The following is a 23,922-nucleotide window of genomic DNA, read 5'->3' as shown; positions in this document are numbered from 1 at the left end:
GTCAGCCAACCTTACCTTTCTGAGCACTGCTGAAACAGAAGACTCCTAACAATGTGGAGATCAAGAGCAGCTTCAGGTCCATCTGAAAACACACACACAGGAAAGATATTCTAAATGTGCTGCGGTCTCATCAAAGAGATACTGCTGTTCTGAAAAGCAATATGTCATTTGTGACGATGTCTTTGTTCACAGCCTGAAAGCTTCAATTCATAATTTCCTGGACAAACGGCTCCAGAACAACGAGAGAGGGTCTCAGAGATGACAGATTGAATATGTAAACGCCTTTGATTGGAGATAATAAATTATCCAGTGGCAGCGGCTCAGCTATTCTCAGTCGGTCAAAGGGTAAAAGGCAGTTAATTCAATTCCAACCACTTTCACATACAAACATGCAGCACACATCCGCCTACAGTACAGACACACAATCGCAGTGACTTGCCCCTGACCTGGACTGAAGCCTCCTTTTTCCCACAATCCCTTTCACTGTAAATAGCTTCAGCTCCCCAGAGTCAACCCCTCTCTGGTTGTGTTTATTGATCCCGTGTCTGTGTGAAGGCCCTTTTGTCAGCCATATCGATGCATCTTGTTGTGCTCTTAATGCAAAGCTTATGACTTACAGAGGATAAGTGAGCAGATGGACGTCTCTCTGCGCTAAACGGCTGATTTGTGAGCAGTCTGCAGCCACGCTAGCAGCTCTGTGGGACTGCACTTAGACATAGCAGGTAATAAGCAAAGCTTGCCAACATACTTACAGTAAAAAACATGCTGATGTTTAGGTTTATTTATCATGTTCACAGTCTTAATTTAGAGTATTAACATGCTACATTTGCTGATTAGAACTAAAAACAGTTACGGCTAAGGCTGCCATTTAAGTTGGGACTAGGAGTGTTGTGATACACTGGTATTGATGATAACCATATTCAAAAATTAAACACTGCTTAGACATATGACAGTATCGCCTCTTACATCATTTCTGTGTCTTTATTATCTCACTTTATTTCCCACTCCAACACTATCTAGTTGCCTTTTCAAGATAGTTTTGTACAGTGATGGTTACAGACTCTCTCCACCTCCCTACACCTCCCTATTCAAAGCTTAATTCATTTGCCAAAAAGAGACATAACGCACACTAAACAAACTTAAAGATGAATTTGACTGAAAGCATGATAATTATTTCAAAAATTTCTATAGATACTGCGATAATGTTGTTAACGTGAACCCTTTTGGCCGTGATAATCGTGTATTGAAAATCATGTCTTTACTAAATGTCATGGCCATCCCGCCAAGGGTTGCAAAGATTTGAGTCTGGACCAAAAGGATGGACCAACCAGCCTGGTTGAGCATTTTACTAAAACCATTAATTTCAACCTCATGTTAGCGCTACAGAAAGAATCAGGGACCAACCAGGCTCAGTGGGATCCATCCTCTGGGAACAATGAATGTCTGTATACAAACTGTGCCAGTTGATTTAGTAGTTGCTGGGTTGGGTTGTCAAATTCTGGTTGGTTGGTTGACTGGTCGATATGCTCTTGTCTGACCAAATTCTCATTGGTTGGACAATCGCTGCTGTTACTTTAACAAGGTCGTGTGTTCACCAAAGTGTGTCTTTTCCCAGCTGAAAACGGCAGCTGTTAATTGTCCAGTGCTTGTAAATGTCCTGTGTGACAGCTGGTCTTTGTCCTGCCTCTTATCAACTGTGATTGGGCGGCTAGTGACACTGACCAGCGCAGCGTTTTACCCCAAAATAGTAAGCCTCCATTGCATTCAGCTTAAAAATATTTAACGTTAGTGACATTATGTTATATTGCCAGCCTTAGAAATACCTTCAATAGTGTCCAATATTTAACGCTTGGTGGTGAGACAGACTTGTGCATGCAGCTCAGCTAGATGCCCCCAATCCCAATACCATGCACAGATAACGTGGACATCATATTTATTTTTCACTCAAGGCATTCAACTTGCCCGAACACAGAGAACTTGCCTTAGGTAAGGTAGAGTGCATGTGGAGATAGTGTGCAGAATTTCTTTCCCCACTGACCAATCGAATAGTTGAGGAGTAGGTAGAGTTTCAGTCGACTAAGACTTTCTTAGGTTGATTACAGCCCTGGTAGATGTGAAGATATTCGGTAGATAAATTAAAACTTTGACCTGCTGGTGCCAATAAATGAAAACCAAAACCTCTCAAGCTCACAGTGGTGCCAGGCGAAAGGTTAGGAGGTGACAGAAGTAATTAAGGATACACCCTCTGGGACCATGAATATCTGCACATAACTGACATCCATCTAATAGTTTCAGAGATATTTCAGTCTTCCACAGACCAACAGACCAACTGCTAGCGTGGCTCCAAAACACTGCCTGAGAAGACTTCCTTCAGTTTGAGGTTACAGCTTTATTGACTATAAATAATCATGAGCAAAGAGCTGAGGTTATATTTACAGTCTGCACTGTAAGTTAAGGACAAAGGTTTTTCGGTGACCCCTCGCTATCATTATAAATTCCACATTAGTGCTGCTGTCTCAAAAGATTCAGTCAGCGCTGACATGCGTTTGGGATTCTTATCACGGCTTATTGGCAGCTCTAATAAGCAACAGCTGGAGAGGCTCCTCCAGAGAGACACCGAATCAATGGCCTGATGTTGCTTTAAGGTGCGCTGGCGAGGGGTCAGCATGGGCCGAATCTAATTAACATGTGGAATGTAAAGCTAATATCCTGCTTGACCATAAATCACAAACTCATGGGAGTCATTTCTACGGGAATCTCCACAGTAGCTAAAGTTGTCTACAACACTGGATATTAAAGCATGAGGTTCAAATTAGAGCTGGACAGACGGTGATACAGCGAGAAAACATTTTTCTTCTTCCTTTTTGACTCCAGTGGCCGTTGCTGGCTATTCATAGGGGCTACATTAAAAGACTACATTCCCTTACACTGTGGTAAAGGAAGCTCTGACGTTCAGTGTGCGCGGTGTTGAGTGATGCATTCCTGAGTGCCCGTGTGAGCGTTTGTGTGTGTGTGTCCGTTTATATAGACACAGAGGGGCAGACGGCCTGTCTACAGCCCCCCAGATTAGATCAGCTGGCTTGGATCTCCACTGCTGTACATGGGCAGTATGTGTGTGCGAGATAAATACCACATTTGACCTGGTTCTGACACAGTTACACCGTCACAACACACTGAACCCAACAGACTTTTAGGAGAATAGCTGTGTTCCAAAATATTTGTGTAATGACCTGAATAAAGATTTACTCAGTCGCTGATTTACATGAAATAGGTTCAGACATTGTGAGTCTTTGATGTGCTGTACGTGCATGTACAATGAACGACTGATTCCAGTTAAAACCGAACCAAAACAAAGGAATTTCAGTTCACATTCCTCTTATAACAAAACCACACACTCAGATATTTTCTTTTCGCTTTGGCTGGGGTTTCAACTTCAGCTCCAAGGAATCATTCAAATGCAAACTACGTCTCCAAAATGCCAGCGAGGTGTCAAGTTAGAAAAATAACCATGTTGTCTTCGATCCTGCGAAGCTTAGCAGCTGCACAGAGGAATGCTCAATAAAAGGCTACAGTAAAATATAGCAGAGAGCAGCGAGCGGTCCAAGAAAGGGCTCGGAACAGGATGTTACGCTGCCTTCAAAGCTCAGAGTTCAGAAGTCGTAAATACAACTTGTCATCATTTCAAGGTGGTTTTGGTTAACACGGGCACTACAACAAACTTTTTGTCTGTAGCGTTTTAGAAGAAGATATTTATGCATTTGTCAAGAAGTGCTGATGAAGCCCTGAAAATAAGTTTTGATTTGATTAATTTGCTTCTCTGAATCAAACATGTTTTCTCTCAGGAACAATTGACATTTCTGGCAAATAAGTTCTTTGTTATACCCACACAGGACGCAGCTGTGCAGACCCACAACTTAATCTAAAGCATGGTTTGCAACCTGCCTTTTCTTAGTAGATAAGCAGAGACTATCCTGTTAGTTTCCTGCTCATTTAAAGGATATTTGTTCAGTAATTTTCTACACTGGGTTATGTTCAAGACCACCGCCAAGCTGCAGCTGAGGGGAGTTTAGTCATGCTAGAGAGATGACTCTAAGGATGGCAACATCTCCCTGTCGGCCAGATGGTCAGTCCGTCCACCATCACATCACCACAATAAAATCTGATCAGGTTTTGGATCTTGTCCACTTTTGTGTTCCTAATTTTCTCTCAGCACTGCATGAACGAATGCTGGATGCCCATCTCCTCGAGCATCCTTGCATTGGAAGTATCGGTGTTAGTGCCACGGAGCAAGCCAAAACGACATGCCTCCACTTCTCTTCCTCCAAATAAGGACTCTGTATAAGATAATCCAGTTGAAATTCATATACATTTTTTGAGGGATACCCCTTGAAAGTCAGAGATTGGTTTCGTCAGTCAGAGACCCCTCAGTCAACTGAGATTGCTTCAAGTCATTAACATGGCATGATTTGATTTGGCATGCCCAAAATTGCCTCTAGAAAATCCTTTCATGGAGCCAAGATGATGAATCCTACTGACTTTGGTGATCCAGTGATGCTTCCTCTAGCGCCACCACTTGTGGTTTTGAATATTTGCAACACTCCCCGACAGCCTTGGACTGCACTCCTCTGTGGGAAAGCTCAGAGTCCTGATGCTCAGAAACGTTACCCACATACCATCTGAAACAAGCTAGATAAAGCCAAGAAAACATTATCTTGTATCACTGCATGACATCACTATGAGTAACAGTCAGTTTGATATACGAGGTTTGAAAAGTGCATGCTCCAATAAGTACGTTTCCATAAACTATTTGAATGTGTGGCACAGATCACGATTGCTACAGAGAGAGGGATGAGGACTATTAGGAGATGTTTCCATGGCAACCACAATGCACAGATGTATTTGTCCATGGGAAAACACAAAAATAAAGATGAATGCCTGACAGTTTGCTGACTAAAGCAAGACAGAGCAGCACTGGTTATTCTCTTACAGTAGTTTCTGTAGCTCCCACGCTCTTCCTGCCTCTCTCAGGCGCTAGCGTGCATACATGCACATTTGACTTCAGAATGCCTGTCCACTTGTCACACACACCTGAGCTGTGACTCATGGCGTCCCAGTGCTTTATGGGCTTTCCAAAGCTCTATCAGTTGGCAGGAGAAGGTGATGCATGGCAGACACTGTGGTGCGTGACTAAAACGGGCTGAGCTTCTCAGGCATTCCTGAGGGACTGAACGCTGCCTGACCAGGATAGCAACCTGCAGCACTGTGACTGCGCTTTGGGGAAATGTGAGCTGTGAGAACCATGATGAAGGGATGCTGTATTTGTAACACCCTGACTCCTACAACACCCTTTGGCCAGTTTGAAGCTATTAATTCAGTTTAAGAAAGTGCTGAAACAACTGTTTAATCAACCAATTAGTCAACTGAATCAAAAATTTAGATATTAAGTTCAACAATTTGCAATTCTAATAGTTTTTTCCTACAAAAATGTGAGACTAAAACATGATTAAAACACATTTTTACAGGATTTCATGCACAAAAGCAAGAAATACAAAATACCAGCACTACTTGCAGAGCTGCATATGCATATTAAAAACATACAGGTTAACCCACACAGCTAGGGACTGTTGGTGCTAGATGATTTAACTAAGTAGAGCACTGACCTTCACTTTAATGATCAGTTTTACATCCCCTGATTCATGTACTCCTGCTGATTGCCTCTTTCGACATCAGCCTGATATCTGCAGACAGCTAGCTAGTGTAAGCTACCCACAGGTAGGGACAATACATTTTGGAACTTCCATACAAACAAAAAAAATGTCTGCCTCAGATGAGACAACACAACCAAGGACTCAAAACAGTGAAACTGAAATTCTTTTGCAATGGAAGCTTTAAGGTTCCTGAGAACTAGAGCTGACCACTGATAGTTGACCAAACATTAGTCAACCCTAAAGGTCATTAGTCAGCAAGATTTCATCTGCCGCTTAGTCGCAGATGCAGTGTTACTTGCTTTAGTCAGCAAACTGTCAGGCAAGTTACTGATACTATTCTTTCTCACATCTTCAACTCAAACCATTGTGTTGCCCCGCAGAGGCCCGGTTTTATTACCTACACTGCAGCCAACCACCAGGGGGGCGGTTGAGATGATTCAGCTTCACTTTTGAGGAGCTGTCATTTCGTTTTTGTTTAGATACAGTCTATGTTCTGGACCAAAGGGCGAAGGGGGTTGTTTGTGGACTGATGTGTAGGTATGGTAGGGGGGGTCACGTAGCTGCTCCAGCCACAGCTTTACCAGCTCGAGACAGTCTGCCCTGAAAAGCACCCGTGGTAGAAATGGTATTGCCAAATCTCTATAGGCCCCCACTGTTTCACCTCCTGTGTGCTGACTCTTCTCTCAGTCTGTCCCTGTTGTAGATTCAACAGTTAAGTTAACTGAGTGGGGTCAGCCAGCCTTATATCATAATACACTTTTATGACTCTTTCTGGGCTTGGGCTCCCCAGGTGTTCACTCAAAGAACCTCTGAAGGTTTCTGAACCCCCCACGTGAAAACCTCCGATGCAGAGAAACCACTGTAATTGAGCCACACAAGCCTTAACCGTGAAGTGGATTTACTTTCCTTTAAATTGAGCTGCATTTGCAAGTGCTTAGAAGTACTTACTTCAGCGAGCGCTGCCATGAATAATGACCAGCAGAGTCAGGGAGCTAGACACAGTAAAAGCATGCACTGCAGCAGTAAAGAAGCTGGCGGCTCAGAGTCACAGCGCTCTTTTGTAGGAGAAGGCCTGGACTTCCCTCACTCAGAATGGCTGTTCTTCTCTGGCCGTGAAAAGAAGGAATGGAAAAGAAGGAAAAACAGGAAAGGGCGGTGCACAACTCTGAGGGGGAAAGGGTTGCTTCAAGTCCAAAGGAAAGGAACTTACAGACTTTCCTTGCCTCTGCTGAGTTAGCCCTTTAGTCTTACCTAATCCTCCCTCCTCCACTTGTACAGTAATGGTGTGGTTGTTTAGGCCTTTTTTTTAATATTAATTTTGGTGAAGGAAACTACGTTTAAATGAGCAGGTGTGCAGAGCGAAAGAAAAAAAGATGCATTCAATCACTCCACTGTTGTCTGTACCATATCTCTGGCATCCTATCCTCCCATCCTCCCTTTTTCTCTCCCTTGTTTCCTCTCCCTCCTCCGTCTCCCTTATACATCATACCACCCACACAACTGCTCAGTTCACTCCGTCTGCTGTGCGCCAATCCAAACCAGTGGCCCCTTGACTTCACATACCCTTCAAACAGTGCAGAGCAGGGAACATGTCTGAGCTCTGAGACGTACAAGCCGCCCGACAGAACTGAAGGAGAATACCAAACAGTGTCTGTCTGTGTCTCTGTCAACCCCCCCCCCACCACCACCACCACCACCACCACAACCACAACCACCACCTCCCACTACCCTCCGGAGGGCCCTCTCATAGCAGACAAAAGCAATGAATCAGGCTGCCCTCTGAGACCATGACAGAGGGTCTGATCCTTAAAGTGTTCCCACTCACCGTCCCCTCTTTGCCAGAAGAGCCTCCGTGTGATAAATAATACTAATGAGGCAGACGCTGATGTCTTTAATCTTTTGGTGCTTCTTTGCCTCGAGGACACTGATACAGGCAGACAATCCAACGTGATCTTTCCACTGACGAAGAAAAAGGGGAAAATACTCCAGGAGATAGGAGTGAAGGCACAAATGCCTAGAAAAATGTCATCATAGTTTCCACATTACAAAAGCATTCCAGTTTTCGAACTACTCCTCAACAGAAGAAGCTTTGTCAGATAGAAAGCAACGTGAAAATAACTGTATTGAACAGTTAAAGTTAGAGTGGAACTTGTGAGCGAGGAGCAGGAATGCCAAGGAGTTTCCATCACGTCGGATTCAGTCTGCCATCCTTTATTTTTAGCCTCAAAGAGAAACACACAGATGTGTGTTAATGACATCAGACTCTATTTCTGTCTTCACATTTCGAGAAAAAGGTTCAGTGATCTAGGGCACTGGACTGATAAAAACTAATTCGTACAGCTGTAAAATTAGCTAACAAGATAATGTCAGCACTGATAGGACCTTAGGCATATTCTACTAAATTTATACCACAGGTATGTGCGAAGGAATATCCTGAGAGTAATGAGGCATCACACTGGGTGAGAATATTTAACATTTGTTGAACAGCTGCCAAGGCTAGAAGAGACAATTAAAGTTTAACAGCACATTTAGTTTTCATTCATTCACTGAAATGTTTATCAGTGACACTTCAGTTACAGTTTAACAAATACAGATGAGTCATTAAGACAGTGAACCGACTTCAGTAATGTCCATTTCACAGCAGTATCTATCTTAACCACTATTTTTATGGTGTGTGTACCACCAGTAGTACATGGGCTCCTTCTAGTGGTATGAGGGTACTCCAGCTTCCTCCCACAGTCCAAAGACATGCAGGTTAAGTTACAGTAATTGGTGAATCTAAAATTGGCTGTAGGTGTGAATGTGTGCATGAATGGTTGACTGTCTCTATAGCCCCGTTTCAACTAAGCCCTCTGGTACAGTTCAGTTCGGTATGCATTTTTTTCCGTTTCCACTGTGAAAAGTTGTGGATGTACCGATAGAACCGTTCTGTACAGTCCCCATTTTTGGTCCCCCTTCTGTTGGGGTACCTAGACTCTCACTGCAGCCTGTTCGTGCAGACTGATAAAGGAGTAAATACAGTGAATGCTGGACGGAGAAGAGAGTAACAACAACCCCGCCCACATGAAAGAGTACCATTTGTGGTGGAAACACTAGGCTCTTGCTACCATGTCCGAAGGGTTACTTTTGGTTCCAAAGGTACTATACTGGAAACGGGGCTTATGTGTCAGCCCTGCGATAGTGTGGTGACCTGTCCAGGGTGTGCCCCGCCTCTTACCCACTAACAGCTTGGATAGGCTCCAGCCCCCCTGCGACCCCTACTAAGACAAGCAGTTACAGAAATGAATCAATAATTGTTTTTAAATGTACATGATAGTATCAAAATACTCAGCCTGCTATGTCGACACATTCTTGAACGTGGCGCACACATAGTTATGATAAATTGCAATGGCAAGATAAGCTGAGGTAAAAAGAACAGTTAAAAACACTTCAATCGTGACTCCTACCGGTGACTATTAGAAAGAGAAGTGTGGGTCAGGAGGAGAATATTTCCAGCAGCCCAGTTGAAACTGAAGTGGATGACAATCAACCGAGCGAAAGCGCTAGTGGCCACTTAAGCAGTGCCAGTGAAGTCTCCACAGAACCTGGCAAGAGGCTGACCCCTGCCGTGTATGAGAGTTGTGCGCAAGAGTTTAAGTGCCAGTTCTGTTGAGAACAGTCACCATTAAATAATCTTCTGATTAGGAATAAACCTGCCTCCTGCATTGATTGCCCATAGCTGAATTCAGTACACCAAAACCTTAAGACCAACACCTATGTTGGTCTTAATGGTGGCACTTAAAGAGCCTTGTATTTTCTCAGATGGTACGTGGTGTTTAAAGTTTGAGAACCACTGGTCTGAAGTTCGCTAACGTTAGCCACCATGAGACTCTTCTGGGTGTGGTATGCCTTTCTGCAGCTGGGGTTTGACTGGTGGACTTCTGTTCTTTGCACTGGTAAGAGAAAAATAAAGAAGTGGTTGATGAAGGTGGAAGTCCATCAACTAACTAAGACACGAGCTAACCACAAACAGTGAGTCACATTAGCTCTCTGAGTTAGATAGGCAGGTATTACGCCATTGCATCGAGCTTTTTTGAGTTGCATGAGAAGACAGTACAACTGCAGTTAAAGCCGGCCTGACACGAACGTGCAGGGATGAATATGCACAGTGATATGGTCAGCTGGTAAGCTGCCCCAGATGTTGATCGCCATGCAGTTAGCCATGATGGCCGTTTCAGGTGGCTACTGTCTGTGTTTACTTTCGGTCAGACTCGGAAAGTGTTTGAAGTGCTTCGTGTAAAAATCATGTTTATTTGGAAAGCTGTGGGAGGCTCACGCAGCTTGGTCCGATATATGTTGTTGTTGTTTCCCTGAACAGAGCTAGCGGGTGCAAAGTTAGCACGAGTCATGGAGCCACATTTGTAGGAATACAGCAGAATCTCCCTTTAAGGTTGCAGCAGCAATCCCATGAGTGTGTTTTATGGCTTATGTGATCTCCTTTCAAAGGTAACGGTCTTGCTTTAATGACTTAAAATGGTGAAATGTCATTGTATTACAGGGTGTGGCTACACAAAGTCATTGATATGATAATACAAGTGGTCTATGTGTTTTTTTTATTCAAGATATACACGATGAAAAGTGTATGAAAACCAGTTTTCATGATGGTTCAGCCCCGGGACACTCAATGATCCACTCTAATAGTTCAACAGAATAATGGGGGTGGTAGCTGCAGCCTAGATGTCAGCGTTATGAGTAGCTCTGCAGACAGCTTGTTGCTGGTTTTGAAAGTTATGCTTTACTTTCCACACAAAACTCTTAGCCACATAGATTGGCTCTTAGCCTGCCCAACATTCCCCTTGTATGAAGGAGGCTAAAGATACACCTCTTGAGGTGAAGGGGGGAGGCTTCTGCCTTGCAAGGACTTTCTGACTTTTCCAGTCTGAAAATCAATAACACTTAAGCAGTTCTGGTTTCTTTTCAGTGCCTTAAATACATTCATATTGAACAGGGTTCACAATTCAAATCTCATCACAACATGTCCTCCCAAGGCAGTTCAGCCGGAACAATTGCGGCGAAACCACAACCTCTGGACGAGGGCCAAGTCCATATCACTATTCAAGGCTGCATCTCTGTGTTGAAAATAGCTGTGCAGTGCGAACAAGTTATTTCGGACTCCTCTCCACCTGGCCTCTGCAATCACTCCAAAAGGTTGACAAAATCACAGCAGACACAAAAACAAATCTGCCTCAACCCCCATCGAGACACAAAAACCCACAACTAACCTTGTGTTAATGGAAAAGGCAAAATGTCTGTGTGTTCCAGAAAATTAAAAAGCTGAAATGCTGATTCACTGTTGCATTGTAAAGTACACTTGAAAGTAGACAAGCTTTGCTCAAGCATCTGTAAAATATGACATTTTTAGGGAGCCATCTGTTTAACCATTTATGGTTAAACAGATTTTTATTTTTTATCCTCTGATCTAGAGAAGGACGGAGCATCCAGTTCTCAACACCAACCCCCAAGCTGAAATTTAGGCTTGTTTAAGGGATCTTGTGGGGTTGCCTGGCTGTGACATGTGAAGCTTAGATCTGCTGTACAGTAAGCTTCCCCCAAACTCCCTGTCTTTGCTGACTCTGCCCTTCCTTTCCTGAAACACAGGAAGCTCAAGGGGATCACACAGGAAGCCTGTATCGTGGTGCCTGGAATCCAGCCACATCTCCCTCTTACAGACATAAAGATGACATATTTGGCATTCAATAGAGAAAGGAAGAGAGACACAGAGAGGGAGAGGGGGAGAGGACCAGACTGACTCGTTACAGGGCGCTGAAAATACTGCAAGCTGCCAAAACGGCAGCATATTGTCTTTGTGAATCAAGCGTGTCTGATTCCCAAACCTAAACCAGACCATCACTGTAATCTAAGCTTTGGGAAAAGCTAAACAAGCTTGGAAAGTGCTTGATAAAATGCGAGTGACACAGCCAAAGATACACACTGGACATTAATAAACAGCTGTCGCCGATGTTAATTCTCTGGGATGATCTACAGAAATCAGCGCAGCACCTGCACTGCTGAGACACTGAGAGGGATAATTTAGATACATGAGAGCAGTCTGCAGTCTCAGGCAAATATTTACAGCAGTGAGGTGATTATTCAACTGTGTGTGGGGACGGAGACAAGGAGGAAGACCATTTCTCCACAGATAATGGTCCCAACAGTCAGTCTGCTAAAGAAGAGCTGCTGCTACTGTACAGCTGGTACACTACACTGACAATTTGAGGGTGAATAAAAACAGCTCAGGATATTCACTTCATTTATTTGTCTGAACACATCCTGACTGTCATGCTAATGCCAGCATGCTAACACGCCAATGTTTAGAGCAGGGATGTCAAACATAAGGCCCGTAGCCCAGAACTGGTCCACTACAAGGTCCAATCTGTCCCACTAGATGACAAGAATAATGCGGGATTTACACTTATGCATTAAATCGACGCTGTTCCTGCGGCCTAGGCTCTGTGTCAATGTAAAACCTACGCCGTAGGAAGGACAGAAATGTAACTACATGCCACAGCGATGCAGACCTCCTGTCTGCTTCTGTAAGCTGAAACCATTTCCCTCAGTGGAAACGAAGCTTTTATTTGCTTTAATTTCACAGACAAGAAACAATAAATTGTGAAGACAATAAAGCCTCCACTAAAATAGCATTTTAAGTCTTGTGTGTGATTTATCCTGGCTTCATATGAGCAGAGGAAATCTTGGCTTGTCGCAAGGCTAATTTATACAATGTAAAACACCATAGGCTTGTGCTAATAACGTTAGCATGTTATATTTGTTTTGAAAACATGTTTCGTATAAGACGGTTGTTTTGTCAGTGAACCTCGTGAGTTGTAATGGAGCCAAATTTTGTACCATTACCTTTGTTAAATGTTGCTGTTGTCCCTGGTTTCATATGAGTAGAGGAAAAGTCAGCTAGCTGCTAGGCTAATTTATACAATGTAAAATGCCATAGACTTGTGCTAATAACGTTAGCATGTTGTATTTGTGGGGAAAATGTGTCCAGATAAAGACAAGTGTTTGTCTGTGAATGCTGCGAGTTATAGTGAAGCTGATTTGTGTACTTGTGTTTGAAATTATCTCTATTAAGCCATGTTTAATGTGTGTTTAATGTGCGTTTTAAATCAACTAAGCTTTACAGCACATTTTGGAGCTGATGATACGATGATAAGTTATTGTGAGATGGTTTTATTGGTCCGGCCCATGTGAGATCAAGTTGAGCTGTGTGTGGCCCATGAACTAAAATGAGTTTGACACCCCTGTTTTAGAGGGTATAATGATTACCTACTCACAATTTTAACTTAAAGTGTTAGCATGCTAACACTTGCTCATTAGCACAACACACAAAGTACACCTTAACCTCATGGGAGTGTTATGTCATGCTAGTTTTGCAGGTCTTTGGTCATAAATCAAATTATTTTACGTGATTACAAAGCTAGATGAAAAGTTAAAGGATCACTAAGTTATTACAGTTCATCCCAAAGAAGGAATAAATGTGTGCCCCAAATTTCCATCCATGCAACAGTTGTCGAGACATTTCACTCCAAGCCACAAATGTGAGCTTAACGGTGGCGCTGGAGGAAACGTCAGGCAAAACCAGCCACATCCTTTTATGAGAACAGCGTCACCGAGTGCAAACTACAGCACACAAGCTGTCCAACAGAAGCCAGCAAGTCATAAAGACTGTGGAAATGGCTGCAGTATGTCCCAGGCTGTCAAAGCTCCGTCTTAATCCGATTTGAACCCGGCAGCGGCCCAGCTGTGGACACCTCCGTTGTCTTTCTGCTAAAGGCTCGAACGCTTGCAAACTGGCACATTAATGACACTCAGCTGTCTCACATTAGGCCAGAGACTTGACACTTGAACCAGAGGGCCTCCGTTTCCGCTGCCATGGGAGAGTGAAAACTGTGCAGCTGAAACAGTTGCATACATGCATTTCCTCTCGGGAACAGGAGAGGAACATATGTCATGTTTAATTCTCAAGACGTTCTTTGGGGTCACTGACTGAACGTCGTGTTCTAAAACTGTGTTTGAGCTCTGCGGTATCACTTCCTCAGAACGACAGACTTACTATAGAGAGTCTTCGTCAAGCTTGATGTCCCTGAACTATACAGCTGGTGCTGAATATAAATAAGTGAATTAGATATCATGTTGTTCTGGTACCGCTTCCTGACATCCACTGATTTAGCGCATGGGAACAGTTGATTCTTTTACGCATAATGTCTACTGAACTAAAGATATGTGCACTGTTGGTTTGTATCTATTCATTCAGTTGGTCAACTTATTATGCTCAACAGTGTGTTGTGGGAATGACGTCACCCCAAAAATACAGTGCGGGTTCAGTCAGGAACAATCAGCTCCTTTAATCGAGCTGCATCAGATATAAATAGAGGGATTTCCAAGTGTAATGAGTGGCTTTAACGAAGCCCATCCATGAGGCCACAGTGCTATACTGTGTTTCTGTCTCTGAACTGGTGGGCCGCTGGTGACTCACTTAACACCCCTGAGACGTCAGCGTCTGACAGACCACATTCACACACACACACACACACACACACACACACAGAAAACAGTGTGTGCATTGTATTGGTTCTATGTGTTCATGTATGTAGGGCGCTGAGGGGAGGCACATGGGAAGTGATCAGTTAACGATCAAAGGTATGGAGACAAATTCTGATGTCAAATTATTAAACAGGATCTTTTCTTTTTATTTTCATTGCTTAAAAATACTTCTAAATGTTAGAATATAATATATATGATAGTAGAATTCGTAAATTAAAAGATAAACTATTAAAAATCAGGTAAATAAACTCACTGGCAATGCTGTCATTGGTGTCCATCACATTTCAGGACATGTTTACAGAAAATTCTACATGACACATATCAAATATTAAATTCAGTAGGGGCGGACATCTTTTTCGTCTCCTTTTTTATTTTCAATGCCAATGCTGTTATAATAATATAAACATTAGAACAGAAAAAGATGATTGATATATCTATTAGGGATGGAAAAATCGCATAGTATCACAATATTTGTACGCTATATGTGTGGTAATATTGTATTGTTACATGAACGCCAAGTATCTATTTTTTCAATTAAATTAATTAGAAATATTACAAATACAAATTACACTTTTGTTAACCTACCAGAACAATTAAAATCAATTGCTTTTTCAGTCCACTTGATACATTTTGCTGCAACAAAAAAGGCTGAAGTGAACAGACTGAAATCTTTATCTTTTTAGATAAAACAAATGTTGACAAAGTTTTACTTTGGGGGAAAAAAATTGCTGTTGAAAAAATTTAATAAATTGCAATATATTTTTTCGCAATACTCAGCATATGGCAACAGGTTTTAAATCGCAATAATATTGTATCGTGACTAGGGTTGGGATCCGGATCCGGTTCTTTTTCAGAACCGAGTCCAAAGTTCTGGTTCTGGAACCGGTTCCATCACATTTGGAGTAACGGTTCCTGCAAACGGTTCCTAGATTGTTAAAAAAAACAAAAAACGTCACGTGCATTTCCATTAGAGTGCGGCACGGGCTGCATATTTCTGTCCGAACCCGACCGAGCCCGACATTATTTAATGACCAAAGCACTGAGTTTGTGTCACACAGTTGTTATGGTTACAGGCTATTTGACAGGCCGGGCGTGCGCCATGGGTGCTCTGCGGAGAGGGAGACCTCCGTGTTTGAGACGGGAGCAGGCGGCGGGAGCGGACGGCGGGAGGTCCGACACTTCCAGCGAGGGGAGAGGGAGAAATATAACAAAATAAGATAAAATAGGAAAAACCTGTCTCCCTCTTTTATTTAATTTTTAGCGTTTAATCAAGGCGGAGGCGGGCGGCGGGAGGTCCGAGGCTTCCAGCGAGGGGAGATGTAGAAACAAACAGCCAATGTGTGTGTGTGTTCTGTTCAGGTGTTGTCACGTAAATAACAGTGCCCAAGCATGAATGCATATAAGTATTTTTTTATTACATTGCTGTGGTTAATTTGAGGTAATAGTGTTACTGTAGAAATCAGAGAATCACTTTTTGTTGTTATATATTCTCAGGGAGATGATACAAGCTCTAAATCTGAAATACACACCACACACAAATGTGTATTTTCATCTAATTGTACTGTGCAACAGTTAGAATAAAGTTTTTCTATTTGTATGATTGCATTTGTGTTTATTATATACTTGTTTAAGTATAGCAAGTATAATGAATATAATGTAGGAATCGGTAAGGAATCGGAATCGTTAAAATCCTAACGAGTCCAAACCCTAATCGTGACTTATGTACTGTGATAATAGCCTCTGGTGATTCCCATCTGTCATATTTAATTTTATTTTATTTAGTTATTCATAGTTTTTGTACTGTTGACCAGACATGTTATTGTGGGCTCTAGGAAATCATAATCAATATTTAAATTTTTTGTTGTTGTTGTTGTTTTTTTTACATTTTATAAACCAACGATTACTCTGAAACACAAAAATTAAAATAATCTTTGGTTACAGCCCTAAATAATTTCTATCTGAGACTTTGGACTCACTCTGCTCACTCTATAACTTTTATATTTAAAGGTAAAGCTACAGTTGGTAACTCTAATGAAATAACTTTGTGTCATATTTGCTGAAACTGTCATTATATTCTGATAGAAGTTTGTTTCCCGTCCTCTTCCTCTTCCTACTGCTTCTGATGGCATTTGCTAAAATCAACCACGGCAATCCAAAAACAACCAATTACAGCGGAAGAGTGTCTCATGTAGCTGCATTGCATAATCCTCCCCTCGAATGTTTTAAAAACACATTTTAGTGCACTGTTTAGCTGTAAAATGGGAAAATTTGTGATCCGGCTGCCATGTTGAAAATAGTCAACTTAAGCACCGCTCACCAGCTGCATCAACTGGGGTCTAGGTACCATGTCTGAAGGGTCCTTTTTGGTTCCAAAGGTACAATACCAAAAGTGTTTGGTGTAAAACAAGGCTTTTGTTATGTGTTGTCTCACATCCCTCTCCGTTCATTTCCTGTCACCTCTCTCCTATCTACTAAAGGCAAAAAGGTCCCAAAACACATAAAAAACAACAGTATTCGATACTCTGTGTGTAATTGTTTTGCTACCAAGCCTCAGTGACCATTTCTGTTACTGAGAGACAAGCCAGCGTTCATGTTAGTGAAGAAAGCCACATTTCTAAACACAAACTCTTTTATATCCTTGAACTGAGTCGTTCTGTGAATGAAAGGCACATAAAACTTTTTTTTCCCCGACTCAGAGGCCCTCGCAGTTAAACCTTCACACTGTCACAATAATAAACACAGTATGACGGAGCTCGCAGGCCGCAGAAGTCTGCTACTATTTACAACCGACATAACATGTTTAGCCTCGTTTTCTCAGCGGACCTTGGCAAGCAGAGGTCAGCCTTAACCGTGCCATTCCTCACCAGTGTTTCACAGGCTGTTTTTAGAAGCATGAGCCCCTCCAAAAAAAAAGGCCCAGAAGTGTATTTGAGCCCAACGTGGAGAGGAGGAGTGGAGAGACGGGAGCAAAGGCAAAGGTTTTGGCTCTGGAGGTCACAAACCAAAACCAAGAAAGGCCTACCCCACAATCTAGCTGCAAAAATAGACGAATCTGTGCCAATTTCCAGAAGAATAAGATGGAAGAAATGCAGCAAGGGGAATTATTGTGTTAAGCTTAGAGTCTTAAATTTCTGTAATAGTTAGTTTTAATCTAACTGGTTTGAGACTGTAGGAAAGACTGCAGAGGTTTGTGCTGCGGGTACAACATGTGATTCAGAGCCTAACAAATCACAGATAACTGCTCTGCTGGGATCAACAGTTGTAGCCCCGCTTTCAAACCTGCGGGGTAAGTGTGCGTGCGTGCATGGGTGTGCATGCAGTGGAGGTAAATGGCTGTAGCAGGCGATTATTTGCACCGCTTCATGCCTGTGAGCCTAGATCTCCCCCTCCGGCACAAAGCATGTGTCACAGAGGGCGATCACACACATTCATCACTCCTGTCCCTCAGGAACACAGCAACACACACACACACACACACAGAAAATCACAAAGTGCATATTTATCACTTCCGTCTCGAGGGGACAAGTTCACACATAAGGTGGACGTCATTCACTGGCCGAAAAAACAACAAACACACACGTGAAACGTCACATGTGCAGGAGACAGGCCTGGGTGTGGCCCTGTGTGTGCACTAAGTGACCTCGTAAATCAGGTGGGAGCCGGCAGCAGCTGTTCCCCGGGGGCCCGAGGTCACATCGATTCAGCTGGTGGCTACTGGCTCTGCTACCGTCTATCAGCTCCCCCACTGTCCTACATTTACCCTCCTCCTCAATTAGCCTTCCTCCCCATCCTCCTCTTTAACGGCCCTGCCTCCACCCCCTTCAACTTCCATATCTCCTGACATCCTCTCTTTCACTCCGCCCTTGCCTCCCTTCCTGTGTCCATTTCCCTGATTAAACTGATGCCGAGGCTCTCCAGCTTCACTGTGGAGTCAGCGCGGTCAGCCTCCTCTCCTTCAGATGAAACGGGGGGAACTCTGCTTGATCCAATCAGTGTGTGATGTGCAGCCCGTCGATCATGCACTGCACAGAGCAATAACAAGCAGCAAGCTCTTTATGTATGTTGATGTCTTTGTTGTGCGTCCTCCTCATTATATTCATACCTCTGCTTCAGGTTTGCTACACAAGGCTTCAGGATTTACTTCACTCTGTCTCTTTGGGACCTCACTGACTCACAGCTGATTTAAACTTCTGAGGCATCTCTCCCTCTGGCCTGTCAGCATCTCAGGTCAAGTGATCCCTGAGTAATTTAAACAGATCATGTGAGATCGCTTGTTGAAGCTCTTTCATATGACCGTCTGCATTAAACAAGGAGAGGTGCAACAACAGCCTGTTGTTCTAATACAGGAAAGATGAATGGGTGAATAATGTTGTGTAGCTCGCAATATTAAAGCAGATTAGTTAATGAATTTTAAGAGAGCACACTGCCCTCAAACCACACACACGGACACATCATCATCCCCTTTATTAAACCATCATAAGCTACAAATCTGGTTACAGCAGTGTACTGCTTTCACGGTACACCATGGTGTGAACATTGACAGTTACCATACTATGTAGATTTGCTTTGCTATTAGGGGAGGGCGAACAAATAAGCAATATCGTATCGTCACACAGTGCCAAGTATTGATTTTTTAATTATATAAATATTAATATTACAAATTAAACTTCAGGTAGCCTACTAGAATGATATAATCAATTGCCTTTTCAGTCCTCTAAATACATTTTGCTGCAAAATGAAAAATAAAAAAAGGTAATAAATCGCAATGTATCACAATGTTTTACCGCGATACTCAGCTTATTGCAACGTATTTAAATTCACAATAATATTGTATCGTGTAAAGTATCATGATAATATTGTTTCAACGATCCTCTGGTGATTCCCACCCCTCTTTTCTATGGTACTGACCTCAGCTTTATTTTAGTTATTTTCAACTAGTGACTTAAAATGGCTGCACGTGTCGATTAAAGTAATAAAACGTTTGCTGGAAATGAAAAAAATGTTTTTGTTCCTTTAAGGGTCAATGTATCTGATAATAATTTTGTAATACTGTAATACCACGATATTTTCTAAGACAGTTATCCTACGTGAAAGTCGCACACTGTTCCAACCCGACAATAACAAGTACTTTAAAGAACATAATTTAAGCTACCACATTTTGAAGCTTGAATGCTCGATGCGTGATACTGGATTTTTTGCCGAAATGTAACAACTTATTTGACTGATAACTGATACTGACATATCCACTTTTACGTAATTTTAGACAAAATGAAGTGAACCCAAAGCCTTTGTAATGTCGTGATACCGCAATATTTTCTGAGAACGTTATCGTACCGTGAAAGTCCCGCACCATTGCATCACTTCAACAACTTTTGAAAAACATTATTTAAGCTAGCCCGTTTTGAAGCTTGCATGCTATTAGGGATGCACGATATTGGATTTTTTTGCTGATATCCCATACGCTCATATGGAACAACTCATTTGACCAATAACCACAACCGATATCGATATATTTTCCTCTACATAATTTTAGTGATCGCCAAGTCTCTTCTGTAGTAAATTAGCATCATACTATACATGCATACTCTTATCGTGCTGGCCCACCAGCAGATGGAGACATTAAATACTTTCCAATGTATGTAATATTGTGCACCATAAGAAAAAACATGTTGGCCGATTCTAATAGGTCATTTAAATGCCGATATCGGCCGATACCGATGATGTACCGATGTTATTGTTCATCTATGCTGCACAATTATACCAAGTGATATCTTAACATATACACCACACATTCATTTTTGAGTGCCATACAGGCACATTTAAATGTTGCTACAAGTGATAACAAGTACCCTGAAGTACCTCTGCATCAGTGTAAAGTTACTGTCCATGACACAGACCTCTACAGAGATATAAAATAAAGTGAATCTTATTTACCTTGGCGCTGTGGTTTTATTTCCGAGGCGACATACAGAAGAAGTGAGCGAGCTTTTCCTCCTCAGCAGCTCCCAGTGATGATCCTCCACACTGCAGCACAGACAGACAGACAGCAGCAGCAGCAGCAACTATCTGCCCTGTTGGCACCGGGGGCCACTTTCTCCTCCGACTAAAGTCACGGCAGATTTCCCCTGCTGCTCATTCCCTCCTCAACTTCCCTCCACAGAGAAAATGTACACAGTTAATATTAAAACCAAATGTGGGAACAGTATGGTGGCTGGAGAAGGAAACAAAATCCCAGCAGCGTCTCTGTGAACCTCTTCTCCTCGGTCTAATTCAGGGGAAAGCGGAGAGGCGAACCCGCAGAGCTCCGCTCCTCCTGCCTGAACATCACTGCTGCCAAGAGACAACGGAACACGCACCACTTCCGGTTGTGACCTTCAAAATAAAACTCGGACGCCAACTACATGAAGCATTTAAAAACTCACTCTATATTTCATTTTATTAGTCTGTTCACACTTAGGAACATAAAAAAATTATGCCTATTTTACTATACATAACTAAGGTTTATTTAAAGCATAATTACTGCAGACTGTGATATAAATACAGTATTTACTTACCTGCCACTTGAGGACACACGGCGATTAAAATGCAAACACTCACAGCAAACACCGAAAAATCTGTTACATTGATACTGTTAGCTTACACATAAACACCTACAATAAATATATTGATAAAGACTGAAAATATAGCATACTGTGAAAACAATCAAATGAGAACAAACACTCAAAGAAGGCTTACAACCTATAGGCGAACACATAAAATGGATTAACTGGAAATTGGTGATAATTCATGCAAACACACACACTGCATAATCATTTATAGCTACTGTCAAATGTTTAGAAATGTATAAAATTTCAAGTGGTTTTATTTTGAAGGCAGCTACAAACCATTTCCTGTTTTATTTCTGCCGCTTTAAAGCTTACCCTTCTACTGACGTCACTGCAAGAGGACACGCCCACTCACAGAGCTGCCTATTTATACAGATGCTGGCAACATGTCTCTGTAATAATACATCAATCTGTAACTTCATCAAAATGGTGTTTGTCATCATCATCATCATCATCATCATCATCATCAATGCACTGCACATTTATATAAACAGAAACAACATTAATGCAATTCTGCTGCCATTTATCTTAATGATTCAAATTCAAAATTCAAGAAGTTTATATGCACAGTAAAAACACAGTGGTTCACACCATACCATGAAATTCTTAGATGCCAGTCTCCTTTTACCCAAAACAATAATAAAAATAGAGATTAAAGTTAGATTTTAAGACAAACTAAATCAATAAACATAAGCAGAAACAAAGAACTAAGTTAAAACCCTGAGTTAAAAAGCAAAGTACACTGTGCTGTCATGCGACATCTATGTTATATAAAAGTTATCCCATTTAAGCATCTCTTACAGTTTTTTTTCCTCACGATGGTGTGACGTTTCTTTAGAAATTACCACAAAAGTATTACAAGAAAATCCAGTCCGACCCTGAGAGTAACAGTTTGTGTAAATCACTTCAGTGCTGACAGTACTTATTAAATAATGCCTCCTGAGGTGTATTAGCCTAAGTAGTGTTGGTTGTCTATAAATATACTGAAAGAAAGAGACAACCAACACGACAATAACAACATATAGTTCATCAGATCACACTCTGCCTTTTAATTTTATTTATTCCTTATTCCTCCATTTATTCCTCCTTAATTTTTTTTTTCTTCTTTAAAATTTAGGTCCATGTATTTTGTATTAATATATTGTTGTTAATAGTTTCTGAATTTCCTGAATTGTAATAGTGCTTTGGCAACACATAATGAAATACCGATAAAGCTTATTGAATTGAATTGAAAAGAAGAAGCAGACAAGTCTTGTCATCGAGCATAGGTAGTCAGAAGCTCCGCAGTATAACTTGGTGCTAAACCTTGAGCTTATTAAAGTTATTAAAAGAATCTCAAAATCACTTCTGAAGTTAACTGGCAACCAGTGGAGGGAGGCGAGAACTGGGTTGATATGAGACCTATGATTTGTCCCAGTTAAAATACAAGCTGCAGCGTTCTGCACTGGTTGAAGCCGAGCTACTGAAGATTTACTGAGGCATGTAAACAGTGTAGTCGAGGTGCGAGAATATAAAGCATGAATAAGCTTTTCTAGGTCAGAAAAAGACAAAGCTGATTTGGTTATGATAATATCTCTCAGGTGGAAGTAGCAGAATTTAATGAGATTATTGACATGTGGTTCATCTGAAAAAGTGATGCCTGAGTTTCTCACTTTAGATTTTATATTGGTCGCCAGAGGACCAATAAAGGGTTGTAATTTCCTTGCTAAGTGATCAGGGCCAAAGATAATTACTTCTGTCTTGTCTGAGTTTAGCTACAGAAAATTGCAAGTCAGTGAAGCACTCCATCAAAGTGTTCAGACAGTTAACATTATCTGGCTTAAAGGACAAGTAGATTTGGGTGTCATCAGCGTAACAGTGGTATGACACCCCATTGAAATAACTGATAATGCATCCTAATGGAAGCATGTAAAGTAAAAACAAACATGATTCAAACCATTTAAGAGCAGTTCAAGACATACCTACACACTGATTTAAAGGGAATTTATACCTCTGCGTTGAATCGACGCTGTAGCTACAGCGTAGGCTCTACGTCGAAGTAGAGCCTACGCTCTACACAGTAGCCTGACGTGCACCTCCCCAGAAATGTAATTACATGTCGCGGCAACACAGACCTCCTGTCTATTTCTGTAAGCTGAAACCATCGCTAAGCTAATTTATACAACGTAAAATGCCATAGGCTTGTGCTAATGACATTAGCATGTTGTATTTGTGGGGATAATGTGTCCATCAAAAGTGTTTGTCTGTGAATGCTGCAAGTTATAGTGAAGCTGATTTGTGTACTTGTGTTTGAATTTGTCTCTATTAAGCCATGTTTAATGTGTGTTTAATGTGTGTTTAGAATCAACTAAACTTGACAGCACTTCACTAGGGTTGGGATCCGGATCCGGTTCTTTTTTGGAACTGGGTCCAAAGTTCCAGTTCCGGAACCGGTTCCATCACATTTGGAGTAACAGTTCCTGCAAACGGTTCCTAGATTGTAAAAAAAAACAAAAACGTCACGTGCATTTCCATTAGAGTGCGGCACGGGCTGCATATTTCTGTCTGAACCCGACCGAGCCCGACATTATTTAATGACCAAAGCACTGAGTTTGTGTCACACAGTTGTTATGGTTACAGGCTATTTGACAGGCCGGGCGTGCGCTGTGGGTGCTCTGCGGAGAGGGAGACCTCCGTGTTTGAGACGGGAGCGGGCAGCGGGAGGTCCGAGGCTTTCAGCGAGGGGAGAGGGAGAAATATAACAAAATAAGATAAAATAGGAGAAACTTGTCTCCCTCTTTTATTTAATTTTCAGCGTTTAATCAAGGCGGAGGCGGGTGGCGGGAGGTCCGAGACTTCCAGCGAGGGGAGTGGTAGAAACAAACAGCCAATGTGTGTCTGTGTGTGTTCTGTTCAGGTGTTGTCACGTAAATAACAGTGCCCAAGCATGAATGCATATAAGTATTTTTTATTACATTGCTGTGGTTAATTTGAGGTAATAGTGTTACTGTAGAAATCAGAGAATCACTTTTTGTTGT

The 23,922-nt window shown here is 41.9% G+C and overlaps 1 protein-coding gene across 2 annotated transcripts in view; it reads right to left on the bottom strand.

Moving 5' to 3' along the window:
- Positions 1–20,613, bottom strand: part of itgb1a (integrin, beta 1a) — a 36,806-nt gene extending 16,193 nt beyond the window's left edge. Inside the window, exons 1-2 of one of the 2 annotated variants that reach the window (XM_050057010.1) lie at positions 20,235–20,613; positions 16–82 (exon numbers count right to left, since the gene is read on the bottom strand). In XM_050057010.1, coding sequence (XP_049912967.1) covers positions 16–82 — 67 coding nt within the window. In that variant the 5' untranslated portion in view covers positions 20,235–20,613. The remainder of the gene's footprint in view (positions 1–15; positions 83–20,234) is intronic. The other variant, XM_050057011.1, reaches the window with a different exon arrangement.
- Between the last annotated feature and the right edge of the window lie 3,309 nt (positions 20,614–23,922).

The sequence above is a fragment of the Epinephelus moara genome, chromosome 11, assembly GCF_006386435.1.
Source record: "Epinephelus moara isolate mb chromosome 11, YSFRI_EMoa_1.0, whole genome shotgun sequence".
Classification (NCBI taxonomy): Eukaryota; Metazoa; Chordata; class Actinopteri; order Perciformes; family Serranidae; genus Epinephelus; species Epinephelus moara.
This window is presented reverse-complemented; position numbering and strand designations above follow the sequence as displayed.